This window comes from Hydra vulgaris, chromosome 15 (assembly GCF_038396675.1).
Source record: "Hydra vulgaris chromosome 15, alternate assembly HydraT2T_AEP".
Taxonomy (NCBI): domain Eukaryota; kingdom Metazoa; phylum Cnidaria; class Hydrozoa; order Anthoathecata; family Hydridae; genus Hydra; species Hydra vulgaris.
This window is the reverse complement of record NC_088934.1, coordinates 21,007,166-21,027,939: the sequence shown is the minus strand read 5'-3', so window position 1 is coordinate 21,027,939 and position 20,774 is coordinate 21,007,166. Positions and strand designations below refer to the sequence as shown.

General features: G+C 27.5%; 1 protein-coding gene across 1 annotated transcript in view; it reads left to right on the top strand.

The window, feature by feature from the left end:
• Positions 1-19,174, top strand: part of LOC136072044 (membrane-bound transcription factor site-1 protease-like) — a 60,406-nt gene extending 41,232 nt beyond the window's left edge. Inside the window, exons 19-29 of the mRNA XM_065820038.1 lie at positions 343-480; positions 841-917; positions 6,907-7,002; positions 7,105-7,184; positions 7,443-7,478; positions 7,589-7,690; positions 11,110-11,292; positions 17,740-17,967; positions 18,329-18,454; positions 18,529-18,685; positions 18,773-19,174. Of these exons, the coding sequence (XP_065676110.1) occupies positions 343-480; positions 841-917; positions 6,907-7,002; positions 7,105-7,184; positions 7,443-7,478; positions 7,589-7,690; positions 11,110-11,292; positions 17,740-17,967; positions 18,329-18,454; positions 18,529-18,685; positions 18,773-18,785 (1,236 nt within the window). The 3' untranslated portion in view covers positions 18,786-19,174. The remainder of the gene's footprint in view (positions 1-342; positions 481-840; positions 918-6,906; positions 7,003-7,104; positions 7,185-7,442; positions 7,479-7,588; positions 7,691-11,109; positions 11,293-17,739; positions 17,968-18,328; positions 18,455-18,528; positions 18,686-18,772) is intronic.
• Positions 19,175-20,774: the final 1,600 nt, after the last annotated feature.

Genomic DNA, 20,774 nt, shown 5'->3' with positions numbered 1-20,774 from the left:
TAATGCAGGGTAAAAATATTAAAATGCCATTGGTTTGAAAATTGGTAAACTAATAAATAAAGAACGATACCTATTCTGATTGTGCAAAAAGTGTCCAATTAAGCCAATGCCAATGCGATTAATCAGTACATCACTAATATACATATATATACATATATATATATATATATATATATATATATATATATATATATATATATATATATATATATATATCCATATATATATATATCCATATATATATATATGTATATATATATCCATATATATATCCATATATATATATATCCATATATATATATATGTATATATATAAAATGTTTTGTCATCAATAAATTTTAGATTGCTTTTGCATATTCAGATAACTTATGGCCTTGGTCAGGTTACCTTGCTGTATATTTAAGTGTCTCAAAGGAAGGAGAAGCATGGACTGGAATTGTACAAGGTGTAATAACACTTTCTGTGACATCATATGCTACGGTTTGTTTCATTTTAAGTGTTAAAATCCATAAATTTTATTGATGTTATTTGATTTCTTTCTTGTAATTTCGTACTCAAGTTGAAATTTGTAATTTTGTAGTTGTAATTTTAAGTTGCTTTTTGTTTGATAGCTAATTTAATAATCAAAGATGCAAATGTCATAAATTTAAATAAGGAAGGTAAAGAAAAGAAATAATTTTAACACTAAATAAAATAGAAAAAAAAAATCCGTTTTTTTTTTTATAATTATTTTGTCCTCATTTATAAAATCAATAACTTCTTTATTATACATATATTTAAGCTTATAAAACAAGTCCAACTTTAAAAGATACTTTAGTAGATATGCTGTAAATAATTTAGCTTGAAAATGAAGAAGAGCAATCATCTAAGATAACAATTCCAGTCAAAGTTAGTATTATACCAACACCCCTAAAGAGGTAAGAAATATCAATTATTGTTGTTTTTTTTAATGTAATACTGGTTTAATTTTAATAATATAACATATATTTTAATAAAAATAGCATGTCTTATACAAAAGATATGAAAACCAGAACTCTTTAATAAAGTATAGGGATATATTCATTTAATTTTTCAATTTATCAATGAATTAGTTTAATTAATTTAAGTATTAATAAAGCAACTTTCTGAATAATTGATTAATTACTATTATTATTTATTATTATTGATTAACTCTTAAACAAAAATAATTTAAAAGTGATTACTTTGATCTTTGCAAAATTACATATAAGTTAGATTTTTTAAACTTGGAGAAAAAGCATTGGATGGATTTGTTTTCTACAAACCTGATGCTTTCCACAAGGCCAGCTGGATGGCCATACCTCTGTGCAGCACAAAGATATTTTTGTTCAGACATCAGTTAAACTACTCAACAGACTTTTCTGCTAAAGTTGAGAGATTTATCCAGTTTTTTTTTGTAATTTACGTCAAAAAACTGGCTTACCTGCATACATACTACCAGTCAATGAGTTGAATCTAGTTTAAGATCTCACAATTTTCAAGTTGACCAAATTGAGAAAGAAATGGGTGAAAAAACTTGGATTTTCATTGGAAGGCATACCTGATACATTGCTGGAGAAATGATACCACTGGCAGTTTTCTTACACCAAACACCATTAAAGACAAAATCTGCTCAGAAGGTTTTAAAAACTAATCAACCCTCATCATTCCCACTTGGAATGCCTGTCATGTCTGGACTACCAAGAATGTCATTGCAAGCAAATAACAGTACTTAGGCTTCTATGCTTAAATGATGCAGCAGAGAGAGGAATTGAAATGATCACAAACTATGCAAAGGTTCTCACACATTTTTTTTGTTTTTTGTTTTTGTTAATTCACCTCCCCAAGGCCCAGAAGGCCATTACAGACAAGGAGGTTACTTAATTGTGGTTATAACCCTCTCTCAACTCTATAACTCTGAAACACGAACCTTGACAAACAAGGCCGCTGCGCGGAGATACAAGTACTACCAGGGACGTGGTAGGGATCGAACTTGGAACCTCTCGCTTATGAAGCGAGCGCTCTTCCTCTCCACCACTACCGCATGACTACCACATGATGATAATAATGAAGAGTGACAATTTGTAGCTTGTATTAGCAGCTTGTAGTACAACAATTGTGCAGTGATTTCAAGAAAGAAATCCTTATGCAATAAGATTCCTTTTTCTTTAGAAATTTTTTTTATAAAATTAATTTAATAAAAACATATCTAGAATTTACTTGAATTGTAAAAACAAAGTTTTCAGATATTTATATATGAAAACTTTGTTATTATATATGTTATATTTGTATCATTGTTATATTTGTTATATTTGTATCAAAATTGATTTTTGTTGAGTAAAAGAATTTGTTTTGATGCTTAGAAGATATTATATAAAATTTACTCTATTCATCCAATTTCTTCACATGTTTTTTCACCCAAGAATCTGTAGGCCTTTTTTTTGTTTGTTGTTGTAATGTAGATTTTATTCTAGGTTTTATTCCTGGTTTTGTATTGTTTCTTATCTACATTAATGATCTTCCTGATAATCTTGCATCTTAAGTGGCTATATTTGCTGAAGGCTCAACTTTATAATCATGTCTTGACAATAAATTTTCTATTTTTTTAGGCAGTCAATCTTGAATCTGATCTTACTTCTGTAACACCTTGTGGCTTGCAGTGGCTAGCGAATTTTAACTCCAACCAAACTCAGTTATTTACTGCAAACAACTATCTATTGTTGATTCCATTCTCTACCTTTACTTATCTCTTATTCTTGTAGTTTATAACAACTACAATATTGTTGATTCCATTCTCTACCTTTACTTATCTCTTATTCGTCCTTGTATGGAATACAGTTCTCCTCCAGACAAGGTTTAAAGTGCATTGAAAATTTAGTTGGACTTTTTCTATCTTCTAAGTATGAGCCACTCTCCCATCAATGTATGTTGGCATCATAATAATTGCTTCATAGTTGTCAGGGGCTACTATGATTAGTTGTCAACTAATCATAATTGCTGTTCAAAGAAGCTCTAGTTCCATCAATTAAAATTCATTCTTGCTTGACTTATCATTCAGCAAAGTTGCAACCTTTTACTATATCTGTCCCTCTAACGTCTTTAATTAATCTTTTTTTCCCCTGCACTTCAACCCTTTGGAACTCTCTCCCATCTTCATGTTTTCCTGGCTTGTACAACTTACAGTTTTTTAAGTCTTGTGTCGACCTTTTTCTTGCTCTTAAAAGCTATTCTTTTTTTTATAGTAATTCCTAATTTAATTGCAGCCTTGTTGAGAATAAGTTTAAAATATTTTTTTTTCAAGTATAAATGAGTTTAACGAATTAAAAAGTTTTTCAATTAATTTATTGGTTTTAGCTTTCAAATTATAAAAAGAGTTAACTATAATCATACAAAATTTTACTTTGTTTTGCATTAATATTTAATTTTTTTTACTATAAAAAGCTCATTAGCTTACCAAACAATACATACATACATACATACATACATACATACATACTTACATACATACATACATACATACATACATACATACATACATACATACATACATACATACATACATACATACATACATACATACATACATACATACATACATACATACATTCATACATACATACATACATACATACATACATACATACATACATACATACATACATACATACATACATACATACATACATACATACATACATACATACATACATACATGCATACATACATACATACATACAGATAAAATAGATGACTAAATAAAATAATTAAAAAAAAAAAATTTTTGAAAAAAAGGCTAGTTTTCTTAAAAATTGAACAAATAAACAAAAAACTTTTTTTTTTTGCAAGCGCTCTTTTATGTGCTTGCCAAAGTTTTTGCGGGCGAGTGGGCGAGCGTGAATAGACTTGAGCACGAAAACGCTGGCTAAACAGATAAGACTGATACATAAATATGGTTATATTTATTATGGTTTTAAAAATACTAAATGTAAAGTTTTAAAAATTTTCATCACTCCATATTTGAAGTAGGGTCAAAAAAATGCTTTTTTTCCAAACAATGCAGGAGCTGACTGATCATGTGGACCTTATGGAAATTTATACACTAGCCTTATGATTTTTGTGTCAATATTGACCAAAATTTTACTGGTATTAAGTTTGGTATAAAGTTTGGTATAAACTTAACTGTAATAATACAGGTAAAATAAGTTCAATAATGTTTGACTCCTCCTATGATAAATTTAGAAGTTTAGGTATTCCTGGGATCATGTAACAAATTCTAAGTTATCTAAAAGGTAAATTATAGAAATGGAAAATCCAATGCACTGTGCCAAAAGTATAACATACATAAATTTGTATACTTGTTTACCCTGTTACATTTACAAAAATATCCTTTCCACTAAGAGTAAAATAAAATCATAAATGTCTAGCATAAAAAACCAGGTATGACTATAATGGGCCCTCTTTTATTTCTTTATCATAGTTTTAAACATATAATACTTTTGAAATAACTATAAATAACAACATATATTTGTCATAATTTTAAATGTAAATTATTTTAAACATAAATTGCTAAAGCAATTATAAGTATCATAGATTAATTTTAAAATCCTGTAAAAATAAACAACATAACAAAATATTTTTTAAACAAAAGAACTTTCCTGTAAACAAGTTTATATTTATTTGAATACATCCTGTTCATCCTTGTTGTCATCATACGGCAGTGAATTGAAAAATTGGGTTTGTTTGTAAACATTTTAAGTACCTGAAGAATAAATTTAGCCATTAAAATACATTTCTCAGTATACAAGTTTTAGCGGTTTTTTAATAATGGCAGTTTTTTTTTCTTTCTTACATTTCTACCATCAACTGCTTAGATTCAAATTCATTAAAAGGAGTTGGTTTTTTGCGAGCATCTTAACCTATTACCATAAACCTAATCAGAAGATATATTGACTTAAGATTTGCAGTTTTAATTTTTAAAATTTAAAAAAATTTTTTAAAACTTAAAAAAGTGAGATTCTTTTTATGCTCAAATGGCCCTTCCAAGCAATCAGAGAGCTTTTTTTATATTGTAAACTATGCTGTTTTTTTTTTTTCAATGTACCTTGTTTTCCTTTTTTATTTTTAAATATTGGATTAATTAACTTCTTGTTCTGCGTTCAGATAAAGTAGTTAAACCCAACTTAGCTAGACATGATTAATAACTCTGTAGCCGTAATAATAAAACTTATTAACATGCTTCTGTACTTTTTCAAGCTATTTAATATCCTTCCTGAGGAATGAACTATAAACTGCTGCAAAGTACTCAAGCAGGCATGGAACGTGAGGTGTAAAGGGTTTGACAAACATGCAAACACATTACATTTCTATTTGTATGTATATATATATAAAACATGCGATTCCAAAAAATCTGGACAATTTAAATTCTAAAATATTTTTAGAAAGATGACTATTTTTTAAGTTTTGAACGATGTTTCAAAAAGAGCAATGTTCATAGAGTAATATTACAAAAAATTACAAATTTTCCTTGTCTGCGAACTGTATCAACTCTAATAAAACTCTCCTTACCAAGTCGATGTACACGCTCAATGTCGAGATGTTTGAAGCAGTAGTTGATACGATTCCTCAATTGGATCAAATTTTTAGCTTCCCAACAATTAGCATATACTGCTCTCTTGATTTCATTCCAAAAATCCTCAATAGGTCGCAATTCTGGTACGTTTGCAATATTTTGACTTCTGGGCACATATTCGACATTTTTGGACCTCAAAAATTCTTGAACTTTTTTTGAGTAGTGAGATGATGCAAGGTCAGGCCAAAAAACTATTTCATCATCTTTATGAACAGTCTCTATAAATGGGAGCAAACATGATCTCAAACACTTGTCTATGTACACATTTTCATTGACAGCTTGACCGGAAGGTGCAACATAATGTTTTGACAATCCCTTTGGAGAAATTGCAACCCAAACCAATAATTTTTGTTCAAATTTCTTTTTAATTTAACATTATTTGGTGTCGTAGTAACATCTGATGAATAAAATCCACTGTTTCCTGAAATATTACAATTACTTAATCCAAAATATGATTCATTGTCAATAATCACCTGTTTTTTTCAACCAATTTAGAGCACTTTGGGCAAACAAGAGATTGTTTTTCAGGAGTTCTTTTTGGAGCCCTAATTTTTTTATGATAACGAATGATTGTCTTCTGCTTTATCGTTTTTCATATGTATGATTGATTGACATTGAATTTTTTAGCAAGAGAACGTGGACTGATTCCATGTTGATGATCGATTTTTTTTTCCAATTGTTTGATCTTTTTTATTGTCATGTTAACTGCTTTCCTACCACTTCTAACTTGTCATTCGGGTAATATATTGTTGTCTTTTCGTTTTAGAACATTGTAGAGCGTAGATCTTGGAATACTTTCCATCATAGAATGTTTTACAATTGCATTTTTGGAAAGTTCTGGGTTAATTTTAATAAACTCGTACACTTGTTTTCTTACGTCATCTTGTTTCGAAGTAACTTTTTTCATCATTTCAAATTTGTTGCTCAGTATAAAATTAATGAGTTTTGCAGAAAATTTAATTCTCTACAAAATGGCGTGCGAGCCAATCAAAATTGATAAATTTACGCAGAGAAAAAATTGGCGGGAAGTTTGTCCAAATTGTTTGGAATCACATGTTATATATATATATATATATTTATATATATATATTATATATATATATATATATATATATATATATATATATATTAAAAATTGGGAAAAAGCGGTTAGTGTCTACAGCACAAAAAAGTTAATAATAATGAGAAAACTTTGTAAACAAAGAAAGGTTTTTCATTTTTTATTTCTTTTCATTTTCTAAGTTTTCTAGTTATTGTAAATATAATTTTTTTTTGTTAAGCAAACGTATTCTTTGGGATCAGTTTCATAATTTGAGATATCCTTCTGGGTATTTTCCTCGAGATAATCTTAACATGAAGATGGATCCATTGGATTGGTATGATAAAAATAAAGGTTTTCTATTTGTATATATTACAAAAGTTTTGTTAAATTGTTGTAAATGTAACTATTTTTTTTTTAATTTGAATTTTTTTTAAAGGAATGCAGACCACATCCATACAAACTACAAAGATTTGTACACATATTTACGTTCAAAAGATTATTTTATTGAAGTGTTAGGTAAGTGAACAGTTCTTGGAGCAACTTCTTTATTTAATAAGTTATAGTTACATTGAAGTTCTTTTTGTATTGTTAATAAATGATATTACTAAGTTTATACTAAAAAAATAGTTTTAATAATGATAATACTAAAACATAAAAAATTTTGTATATATTAAAATCAAATAAACTGAAATAGTTTATAGAATTGAGAAGAATAGAAATTACTATTTTTATTAGTTAATAATTTACTTCATCTAAACATCTTTATTATTTTAGGCTTGCCATTTACATGCTTTGATGCAAATGATTATGGTATTCAGTTTTTTACTTTTCTATTTGTGGATTTTACCAAAAAGCATTATTACAATTAATAAAATTACAAATTAAATGAGTTTCCTTCTAAAAAAGATTTTATGTTTTAGGAGTACTTTTAGTAATAGATCCTGAAGAAGAATATTTTGATGAAGAAATTGTAAAATTGACTAAAGATATTTTTGACAATAAACTCTCAGTCATTGTAGTAGGTAGTGCTTTTTCAAATTTTTTTTTACAGGTGTTACAAACAAAGTAAAAATACTCTTGTAAAATGTATAATAAAAGTCAAGGTAGCATATCAGTACCATTTTTATTAAGTAAATACGCTATAAATATCCCTCTTTGATGAAGATGCAACAGTACTTTCTTGTATGCCATTAATGCATTTGTATTTTAGTGGTAGCACAATTACTTCATAAGCTTGTGGTAAAAAGTTTAAATGTGCTACACCAATGGAAGTACTCCAACTCAAACCTAAGAGTAATAAACTTATTTCTTCTCACTATGTTCTTTAAGGTTTACTTTTAGGAGTTATAGGGTTAGTAGGACGGTGCAACTGGGTTAGTAGAGATGGTGCTACAAAAGTCGAGAGTGTGAAAAAAAGTAGAGAGGATAGAGCAATAAGGGACAAAATTAGGGTTCAACTTCTATAGTGCATCCACTATAGTGGATACATTAACTTTAAAGGTAAATATATTTTTAAAAAACACAGTACAAAAGCAGCAGTTAAGAAAGCAATATGTAAACAAGCTTTAAACTATTTACTAAAAATATTTCAAAAAAAGTTTAATGAGCTGAATGAGAAAGTGCAAAAAATTATACAATAACAAGTTAATAAAATGAGTATATATATGAAAGTACTTGCACTTAAAAGAACTGAAATCACACATGCTTTCATTTATATACATACATGTAAATAAGTATTATATATATATATATATATATATATATATATATATATATATATAATATATATATATATATATATATATATATATATATATATATATATATATATATATATGTATATATATATAAGGGGTAAACAGATTCTATCTGTTGACCAGCCTTGCACCCCTTCTTCATCTATTAGGCTGGCGCAGATGTATTTATAATTCATTATTTCCAGTTTAGGATGTTGAATGCTACATCTTCTTGACTCATTCCATGGGTTTTGCTTGTCTCTGTTTTTATGACTAGGCAACTCTATTATCTAATATCTCCTAATGGGGGTACAGCTCTAAAACTCAGTTTTATGGTTCTGAGGCCGGCTGGTAGCCAGGTTTCTTGAACTCTGTGGTAGCTCTCAGAGAGGCTGATTCCATCAACCGCTGTAAAATATTAGAGTACTAACAATGCCATGTTGCGCATGGATGTTGTTTCTGTTTGTACTTTTAGCGTGCATTGTTGAGACCACATTTGGAGCCCTTTGTTACAGCTTAACGTTTATTAATAGTAATAAGGCAATTGCTTGGGCTATTAAATAGTGTACTGAGTACTATCTATGCTTTGAGTCAAGTTTTTTAACAAATTTAAAATTGACTAAAGTACCAAAAACTATAAAACACAAAAAACCATTATCACCACCAAGTTCTCTAAACATATCATTCACTAATATTTGTAGTCTTTGAAGTAACTTTTCTGTTGAGTCTTATCTCATGCAAAGTTCACCAGACCTACTTGCTCTTTGTGAGACTAATTTAAGTTTGGCTGTCTCATCTTATGATCTTAGTCTTGATGGTAATCTTCCTTTAATTCATAAAGACTCCAATAGTCACATGCTTGGCCTTGGCATTTATATTCATAAAAATTCACCCATTTGTTGGGAAACTAGGTTTTAATCCACCAACTATTCTTTTATGTGCTTTCGTTTAGCACTTCACTCTATAACCTTTCTCTTTGTTCTATAATGCTATTCTTCAACTCAAGAATGCACTCTTTTTGATGTTATTTCTGATCAAATTGACCAAGCCCTCTCTCTTTATCCATCAGCCAATCTTGTTGTCGGTGCTTATCACACTGAATGGCTTGGCTCTAGTCAGTGACTCAGTAGGTGTTAAGGCCCACAACTTTTGCCTTTCTCAATCTCTAACTCAAATAGTCAACTTTCCAACTTGTTTTCCAGACAACCCGAATCATTTACCTTCTCTACTCAACTTATGTCATGTTTCTGATCCTAGTCAGTGCTAACTTTCTCCACATTCACCCTTAGGTGCTTCTGATCACAGTTTGATCTCTGTAAAATTATTATTTTATACCTTAAAGCTGACTGGGACTCTTTCTACGATTTTCTTCATGATGGTCTTTGGGTAGATCTTTCATCTTCCTGCTGACAAATGTGCTTCTTACATAACTTCTTGGATTTAGGTTGGCATGGAATCTTTTATTCCCTCTCGACGATTCCAAGTTAAATATCATTCTTTTCGTTGGTTTACCTCACATTGTGCTGCTGCATCTTCCAAACCATTATTTACATATCTATTAGCAAAACTATCCTCCAGAAAACAGACATCTGTTTACTATTATTAGAAACCATTGTAAAAAGGTTTTGTCTAACGCCAAAGGCCCACTATTATCAGGTCATGAAATCTCGTATTTTATCTTAAAAATTAGGCTCTCGTGACTTCAGGAGAATCTTTAACAGTATCAATAATAAGGGTAAATTTGTAATTCCACCTCTCTTTTATGGTTCAGATTTTGTCACCTCACCTAAAGGCAAACCTGAATTGTTTGCTAAGAACTTTTCATCGATATCATCTCTAGATTCCAATAGTTGCATTCTACCTGATATAGCCAACAAACAGGTTGATCCATTGCTTGACATTCGTATCACTCGAGCTTCTGTATCTAAAGTGATTTCCTGCTTAAACTCTTCTGCAGCTTGTGGTCCGGACAACATACGTGTTGTAGTCTTGCAGAAGTGTTCTCCAAAGCTGTTATCTATACTTTCATAACTATTTAACAACTGCTTATCAGAGTCTGATTTTCCAGCATGCATAGTATTATTAATAGTTAAAAATCAGTTATAAGCGTGTGATACATGTGAGGCAATGAAGTAAAATGACATATGTATTCTTGCCTATGGTATGAATTTTATAGTGTTTTTATATAATTTATCTTTAAACACATGTGATCATTATTTTATCCTTTCACTCTTTTATGTCCTTTGGATGATTGTAAATGGAAAAAATCAGAATTGAAATAGGATAAAAGTGTTATTAAATATAAAACTGCTAAAAAAAATTTGGGTTAGTTGTTGGCAATCAGAAAGCTAAATAAACTCACTACTTGTACACTACTTGATAGGTAATAGTAGTATAATGTGCCAGCGCATCAAAGAGAAGTAGAATTAAAGTAAAAAGATTTTTTTTTAATGCTTGTAGTAGAAAAATTATAAAAATCTTATGGTTAAAAAAGTAGTTATATTAGTATTGTGATGTATCATATTATACTTACTTATGTGTAATATCTTATGGAACAATATGGCACCCTAAATTGTTATTGCCATGAGTGAATAAATAACCTCTGTCATTAAGGAAGTGTATATAATACAAAAGAAAAACTTTGATAATATAAATATAAAATATAAATATAAAAATTTGATATTTACTATAAATATTATTTGAAGGGGAATGGTACAATGTGAAAGTAATGGATAAAATACAATTTTATGATGAAAATACAAGACAATGGTGGACGCCGGTTACGGGAGGTGCAAATATTCCAGCTTTAAATGAACTAATGAAGCCGTGGGGAATATCATTGACTGATCAAGTTTATTCTGGAGAATTTAAAGTTGGAACAAAAACAGGTATTCTTACTTTTCAGCAAAATTAATTTTTTTTTTGTTTTAAATGAATGTTACTGACATCTTTCTAAACTGTCATTTTCCTGTTATCTTTATAATTGTTGTTTAAAATCAATCTTCTGAAAAAATGGTGCATTACATTTTTTGTTATTTTACATAGTCACTAATTAGATATGCATCTAGTTTTTAAGCAATTTGTTGAATTTTTAACTGTAGTTTGAAAATTTTTGTTTGGAAATTAAGTAGATTTTGTATTTTAAATAGAGTTAATAATTTTTTTTAAATAGAATTCTCTAAGTAGCATCTTGTAAAAACATTTCTGTCAAATTTTTTTTGCAACAGTTGTTGAGTTGCTTTGACATATTTTATAGGGAAATCAATAAACAATAAAAAGTTTAGAAGAGATTTTAAATTGCTAGTGATTAATTTATATTATTGTTGTTGACAAGGATTGGTTGTACTTAGTTTTTTTTGTAGTATACAACTAAAACTTTCAGGTTCTGCTAAGTTAGATTTTTTTATTTGTAACAGTTTAGATGTAACTGTTTAGTCTTCTTCATTTTTTATTGGGTTTTTAATATTTCGTCAATAAAAAATAAACAAATAAATTTTTCAATTATATATGCTCAATCAATCAATATATTTCTGAAATAGTTGTTACATTCACGGAAGTTTACAAATAGTACATGTACTAATCTTAAGTAAAAACCTTGCAAATTAAAGCTAATAAATATATCATTAATGCTAATAGTAATATTAATCGTCCACAGCAGTAACAAAACAAACATTAAAAGTTGTAGGAGTAAAAATACTAATAATGATAATAAAAAATAATATTAATAATAAAAGTGGTAGTAGTAACAATAATAACAATAAAATGATAATAATAAAAAATAAAATGATAAAAATTAAATTAATTACAATAATCATAACAAAAATAGTAGTAATTTAGTATAAGTCACATACATACACACGTATATAGACACATACAAATACATACAAACAAACACACATACACACATTTACAAATACATATAAATACATATACTTATATTCCTCTGTATTATATACATACATAATATACATACATATATATATAGATTCATATATACATACACACTAATGTACATAAATGCACACATACATATAAAGTATTCCCATGGGTCACATGACTTTAAAAATTTTGCCATTATGAAAGGATAAAAATGTAAACAAAGCCGATATAATAAAAAAACTTAAACTTTAGATTTTTAAGAAAGCGTTCATTGCATATAAAACTTTATTATATCTATTATTATATTAAACATTGAAATTCTATTCCAAAATAAAATACCAATTCACTTATTTACTAAAGATGGATATTGTCATACAACATTAAATAAAAATTGTCCATTCAGCATTTGCTTTGGTTAACATATGTCCATCTGTAGTAGCACTTCATTAGCACTTAAATTGAACAATAGTTTATTAATTAAGCTATACAGATATTTACGAAAAGTGATTATTATTGTAATAATAGCTATTATTACAATATGTACTTGATAGTAATAAGCATGGTCTTTTTTAAGTGAGTTTGTCCATTTTTAAGTGAGTTTGTCCATTTTTTCTATATAAAGATAGCTAGTTTTTTCATTTTCAATCATATTGTGCAATCTATTATTAATCTATTATTATATAGACTTGAGTCAATAACTGTTAAGTTTTCGTGGCATACATTCACAACACTTATATTTTTCCCTAGCTGTTTTTTCATGCGCTATACCCCAATCTGTAGAAATACTCCAAAAATTTGCAGGGTAGCATATTTTTTTGATGATAGATATTGATGGATTCTTGATATCAGTATGACAAACATCTTTTATAACAAATGTAATTACTCGACCACATTTAGGGCTGTCCCGACGAGGTCTTCCATGGGGGGGGGGGTGTTGTATGTATTTTTTGCCAACTAGAGACACCAAAAAAAATAAGGTCCTCAATATTTGCAATTTGCCAACTATAGTTCAAAACTTACTCAATGTGCCAACTCAAATGTTTATATGACAGCTTTGGGGTGGGGTGGGGGGCACTCCTAGTTGTTAGCATGAGTTTAGATGTGGTCAGGGCCATCCCCCTGTTTGGCCCTGACCACATCTAAACTTATGCCAACAACTAGAACTTGATTGTTATTGTGTCAATCTTTCTATTTTAACTACTTGCTCAGCTGTTAAAGTTAAACTAGGAAAAATATTGTCACAATATGATTGCAACTCCATGTAATTTAGAGTTATTTTATCTGAAGAATATAAATCACTCATTAATGGTACTTTAAGTTGATTAGATTCTGTAGAGTATTCATTAGCATATTTAGGGATTATTCTCAGGATAGCTGCTTTTGAATTTGATTTATTTAGTTTATTAAAAAACACATTTAGTTCGCTCTGTGTTGGCTTTTCAATAGCTGATTTACAAATGGTAGAACAAGTAAATGCAGAAGTAATGCAATCATTTACATCTTGTTCCAACTCTTTGTCTAATATTCGTTTTTTGGTTATGCAAGATCAAAAATCAATTTCACATAAATGTTTGGTATTAACTGTGCAGGAGAATTAGGTAGTAACCAGTACGATTTATAGTCAGTTACTGTTTTAGACACTTCCATTTTAACAGTTATATCAATCCAAAATAGAATTACAGCAATATGTGAACATGCTTCAGCGAGGCCTACCATGCAATTACAGTGTGCACATACAATCTCACCATTAAACACTGCAACATTCCATAGAATAAGTGGGGTATCATTTAGATGCTGCAAATGAAATACCTTAATATGTATTAAAAAACAGTTTAATATTCCTAATAGAAATTATAATAGTGATAATTATAACACATATTAGTCACAAAAATGCCAACAGCATTACTTAAATGGACTTGAATAACATTACAAACACGCCTATCAATTATAAAATAGTCAATTAAATAAAGTTATATATATAATATATATATATATATATATATATATATATATATATATATATATATATATATATATATATATATATATATATATATATATATATATATATATATATATATATATATATATATATATATATATATATATTATATATATATATATATAATTTTATTTAATTGATTATTTTATAATTGATAGGTGTGTTTATAATGTTATTTAACTCCATTTAAGTAATGCTGTTGGCATTTGTGTAAAGCATGTAGCATATAAATATTATTATATACTACATACCTTACCAATAATTTTTTTCTTACCTTTCCCTTAAAAATTCTCAAACTTCCAATGCAAATAACTCCTACATTCCTGACCTAACCTTCTAAAACTTGATTATATGCTTCCAAGATTTTATAGGCTCTTATATCCTCAGCTGTATAACTTATACAGCTTATACTTATATTAATAGTATAAGAGCTTGGTGAAAATCCAAGATAATTCAATATGTCAGCGTAGGTTACATCTGGAAACGTCTCTTCACTGTTTTTAAATTCACTATCCAGAATTAAGTAAGGATCTATGCCTTCAATAAGAAGAAGTTTTTGATCATATCTGCTTTTATTAGGTGGATCCAGAGTTTTGTAATAAGACATTTCTTTAAATAAGATAAAAACTTCAGCTACTGAATTTGATATTGATTTGAGTTTAAAAATGAAAAAAGGTTTATACAAAAAGAAAGTTGATCATTAAGACACATTGTTACAAATGACATTGAAAAATGATTACCAAAAATAGTTTGTTTACATTTTTATCCTCTCATAATGGGAAAATTTTTAAAATTCGTGTGACCCACGAGAATACTCTATACATACATAAACACATACTTACATACACATATACAAACATACATATACACACATATACACATATATTCTCATACATATATACATATATATATATATATATATATATATAAACACGCACAAACACAAACGCACACACACACACATATATATATATATATATATATATATATATATATATATATATATATATATATATATATATATATATATATATATATATATATATATATATATATATATATATATATATGCATATGCAAATTGGCAATTCCACGGCAGAAAATGAAAAATTAGTCAAATTTTTTTCTTTTTTTTTGTCAACTTTTAGCAAATGAGTATTGATGTAGACACATGAAAGTTTATTTAAAATATACCTTTGCACTAAAATTAATTGGTTTAAGTCATTTTTATGCTTCCGAAAGTTACAGTTTTTCTCATTGTTGCATGATTAAAAAAGTTTCATTGTAAAACTTTATTTTAACCATAGATTTATTTGCATAATTAGAACTAATTTAGCATGAAAATGGAGTTAACATGTTCAAATTGTTGTTGGTCAGATTTTATACTTTAAAAATATATATATTTCAAGCAAATAACAAAAGAACTTTTGCAATTTTTATGTAATTTAAGTTAACAAAAACATGATAAAGTTTTGTTTTTTGCAAAGTTTAGTTTAAAAACATAAATTTTTTAGTAATATATGCGAAAGAATATTAAGTGTAACATTTTTACATTTAAAGTTTTGCATAGCGATGCTTTGTTAAAGCATATTTTTATTTTTATAATTTATGTAACATAAGTTAAAACTACATGCATTTACTAAAGTTCCCCCTCTTTTGGCCAGACTCAAAACTTTTTAGCTTATTTTATTTTTTAGACTAACAGCTTTCATACAAAATAGCTAAAAATTTAATTTTCAGTTTAAATAGGCCAATATTTGATAAAGTTGTTGCGCATGTAACATAAGTTAAAAATGGACTTGCCCATATATACAAATACATCTATATATATATATACACACATTTATTTACACATACAAATATATACAAACATACACATACACATCCATGTATACATACATATACACATGCATACATATATACTCACACTTATTCACTTCCGCAAACACTAATACACAGATACACATATCTTTGGATTTATTAAGTGTATTTGATTAGGAAGGAATGGAATAGGTTACTCTTAAAAACATAGAATAGAGAGCTTTTAGGTCATAGGGAAAGTTATTCCAAGATTTTTTACTTTGGTTTTTCATGGACTTACATCCATAAGTAACAGAACAATGTTTTAAGACTGCTAAGTTCAGATTATCAATTGATCGAAGATAGTATCGGTTATTTGCATTTTTGGGGAAGAAATTGTTGAAGGTAAGAAGTAGGTTTTTGTATGGTGATTCCAGACAAACTGCCAATTCAACAAGATCACATTCTTTAAGGATATTAGAAGCAAGATAAAGCACATGCTTGCTGTTGAGATTGTCCCCATATTTGACAAGCATATCGTATATGTGAGCCAAAAATGGCATGATATAAATTTACTAGTGTTTCCAGATTGACATAATGGCAAACTTTAGTCAGCATTCCATTTGATTTGTTTAATTTGGCTAAGTCTTTATGATGGGATATAAACGATAAGTTGGAATCAATTACAATTTCAAGATATTTGATTGAGTTTACAGGAATGATTTTCTGGCTACTTAATCTAAAGTTTAAATTTTTGTTGATTTTTGTTTTATTGGATTTGAATATGACCAGTTCAGTTTTACTACAGTTGAGTGAAGCCACTGAACTAGATTGGCAAGATCATAATTAATGTATTAGTTAATTTTTTTTTAAGATTGTTGATAATGAGCAAGTTAGTATCATCAGCAAAGTGGTAAGGAGTTAATTTAGTTATTTTACATTAATGGTCTTAATTGAGTTATTAAGGTCATTAATGTAAAGAAGAAAAAGTCGTGGTCCTAATACTGAGCTTTGAGGGACACCGTTGGAACAATTTATTTTTTCAATTATTGTCTATGACTGTTTGCAAGCGTGCACACAAAACATAGATGTCCCGTTAATAAAACTTTTTGGGCATGAAGATAAAATAGTTGCTCAGGTAAGCTTTTAGGTTAATCTCATTTTAAAAACTTCATCAAATAGACCATTTCTCAGTGATGAAAAAGTAATAATTAATTGGGGCTAAGTCTGGTGAATATGGTGGAGGAGGTGATATTTCCCAGCTAAATTCCAATAATTTTTGCTGATTTCACAATATTTGTATTAAACCTATATTATAACCTTTCCATATTTTCAACGAAACATTTCCAATGTTTCGTTGTTTTATTTTATATATATATATATTTATATATATATATATATATATATATATATATATATATATATATATATATATATATATATATATATATATATATATATATATATATATATACATTACTTATTATATATATATACATTACTTATTATATATATATATACATTACTTATTATATATGTATATATATATACATTACTTTTTATATATGTATATATATATACATTACTTATTATATATGTATATATATGCATTACTTATTATATATTTATATGTATACATTGCTTATTAACATAGTCATTTATGCATCTGGTGCAACGATTGGAGAATTTCCTAAAGAAGGGTTTGTGATGAGAGCAAACAAACTTTACGATCAAGCTGCTGAGGTTTTGTTTGGTGAAATTAAAGCAGACTCGGATGTACCTATCATTGGTTTTTATGATCCAAGTCAGACTCATCGTGGTTCAGGTCGCATAGTTGTGTATGGAGATTCTAATTGTTTAGATTCTGCACATATGACAACCGGTAAATGTTAAATATAATTAAATTTTTATAATACATGGAATTTTGCTTAAAAGTGAAATGCTTATATAAGTTTTATAACACAAATATAATTTAATGATTATAATAATTAATTATATAAATATAATTATATAAATATATTATTTATAATAATAAATAAATTATATAAATATATTTACATAAATATAATGTATAAATTAATTATATAAATATAATAATTAAATATTAGTTTTATTGTAACACACATTCAGATCTTAGGATATAATAGAATTAAAATAGAATTAAAATAGAATTAGAAATTATTTTCAAATATGATCTGATATCATATTTGATTTTTACGTAAAAAAAAAAATGTCCTATTTAGATTGTTTCTGGCTATTAGAAGAAATGTTAAACTATACAATTAATGGTGGGGAATTAACTAAATTTTTAACATCTATGAAAAGCGAACCTATTAGCGAACCGCACATGTTGACTACTCGGTTGCAGGGTATTTGTAAATTTTTTTTTTTTTTTTTTGTATATAACTTAAGTATCAAAATTAATTTTTAAATTTTTTTGCAGATAACAAGTTGCATTTGTATTCTAAAGTTATTGAACAAGTTGGTGATGAGATTTTGAAAAAGCCAATTCCAAACTGTCCTTCAATTAAGTGGAATGTGCCATTGTCCCGAAAAGGTTTCGCTCCTGAATACCTTTTACCAGTGGCCGTACCAATGACGTAAATATTTTATTTCAATAATTTTTTTAAGAGCAAAGTGGTTGAAAAAAAAATTTCTATTTTTTTTACTAATTTTTTTTAATTTAGGGCTCCCACATAAATTCAGCAACTCTTTCGATAAATCAATATTTTCTTGGATCCTTTATCCAGGATACGAAGTTTAACGGTGAAATTATCGACATTTCCATTCCCGATTGCTTTTCTTCTTAAAGCTTACATACAGAAGATATTATCAGTTTCGTCTTGCTTAAAGGGAAGAGTTTTCTACTACCAAAGACGTTTCTTGTTGCATTAACATTCGGTGCTACTACGATGTTTTTAAGTGCAATATTTTTGGTTGTTGCAATTTGATACGAAATTTTCAAACCCTCGCTTAAAAAACGTTATTTTAAAAAACATCATTTTTTACTTAAAACGTTTGTATTATTATATGTGTTATATAACAATGTAATTTTTATCAGGCGTAAAAATATTAATATCTAGAATAAATGAGTATGATGCGTGTGTCGATGCGTTAGATGCTTCCGAATTACATTCGATTACAGCGTTAGTAGCAATAGTACGCTTTAAGTGTTTAAAACGCTTTAAAATTTAGTTTTTCTTTTACGTGGTATCTGCTTTTTTATTAGCAACAATGTCTTTCTTTTTTAATTTTATAAAAATGCGTTATGAATCTATATTTTTATCGATAAATTATAAAATTCAAAATCTTTTAGCGTTCAAAAACTATAACCATAAAAGGTTTGAACCCCCCTCAATTAAGGGAGTTACAAATTTTATAAGGCAATAATTGTTGAACGCTAAGAGATTATTGTGTGAATTTTAAAGTTTATCGATGAATATAAACTTGGTTGAGAATAGTAAAAAAAATATTTTATCAACTTGTTGCTCTCACGTTTAGGGCAGGTGTAGCTAAAATTTTAGGGCTTTTTTGTACCCATCTAATCATAGCAATTTTTTGCAAAGCATCCTTATTTGATATGAGTATAACTATATAAATATTTAGAGTGTTCTCCATGTCTGGAAGTGTCTCAAACATTAAAAAATGTTGCATCCGCCTCTGGAGTGGAAAATAACAATAAACTGCTAGATAAAGTTAACTGTAAATCTTCATGAATTTCAATCATGCAGTGTTTTTTTTTTTAATTATATTATTTAATTATATGAATTATTTACTGAATTAGATTTGTCCAAGATCCTTGAAGATTAGTCCTAATATTGTTAACGAAAAACTTTCTTGAAAAATCAACCTGGATCTTTTAAAAAGCAAGATGATATAAAAAGTTTTAAAAATACTTTTCATATTTTGTAAAAACATCTAAAAAAATAAAACATTGAAAAGCTATTTTTTTTTTAATTTCATTTAAGAAGCCTTTGAATAAAAAGCATTATTGTAAAATCTAAATTTACAGTCAGTATGTAAAAACTAAATTTACAGTCAGTATATAAAATCTAAATTTACAGTCAGTATATAAAATCTAAATTTACAGTCAGTATATAAAATCTAAATTTACAGTCAGTATATAAAATCTAAATTTACAGTCAGTATATAAAATCTAAATTTACAGTCAGTATATAAAATCTAAATTTACAGTCAGTATATAAAATCTAAATTTACAGTCAGTATATAAAATCTAAATTTGCAGTCAGTATATAAAATCTAAATTTACAGTCAGTATATAAAATCTAAATTTACAGTCAGTATATAAAACAATTACTATTTTTGAGAGGTTTATTATTTATTCAAGGTAATTATTTAAATAGAGAGGCTCATTCCGGCCAAAAAAAAAGTAAATTATACCCACGCAAGTTGTAAAATAAAATAAAAAAACCAGCTGTAAAATATCTATCTATTAAAATGGTGTCTTTGCAAGTGCACATTGTCAATCCACGACTTTGGATTGGTTAGTAGGAAAGCATTGATGCACTGCTACTACTAAACTCACTTAACTAAAAACAGTGCATTTACTGTGGTTAAATCAACCTCTATTTATTTAAAACATAAATAAAATACCTGAAAACGTTAAACTAAAAAAACCATCATTATCACTAAGTTTTCTTAATTTATCTTTTACAAATAATAGCAATC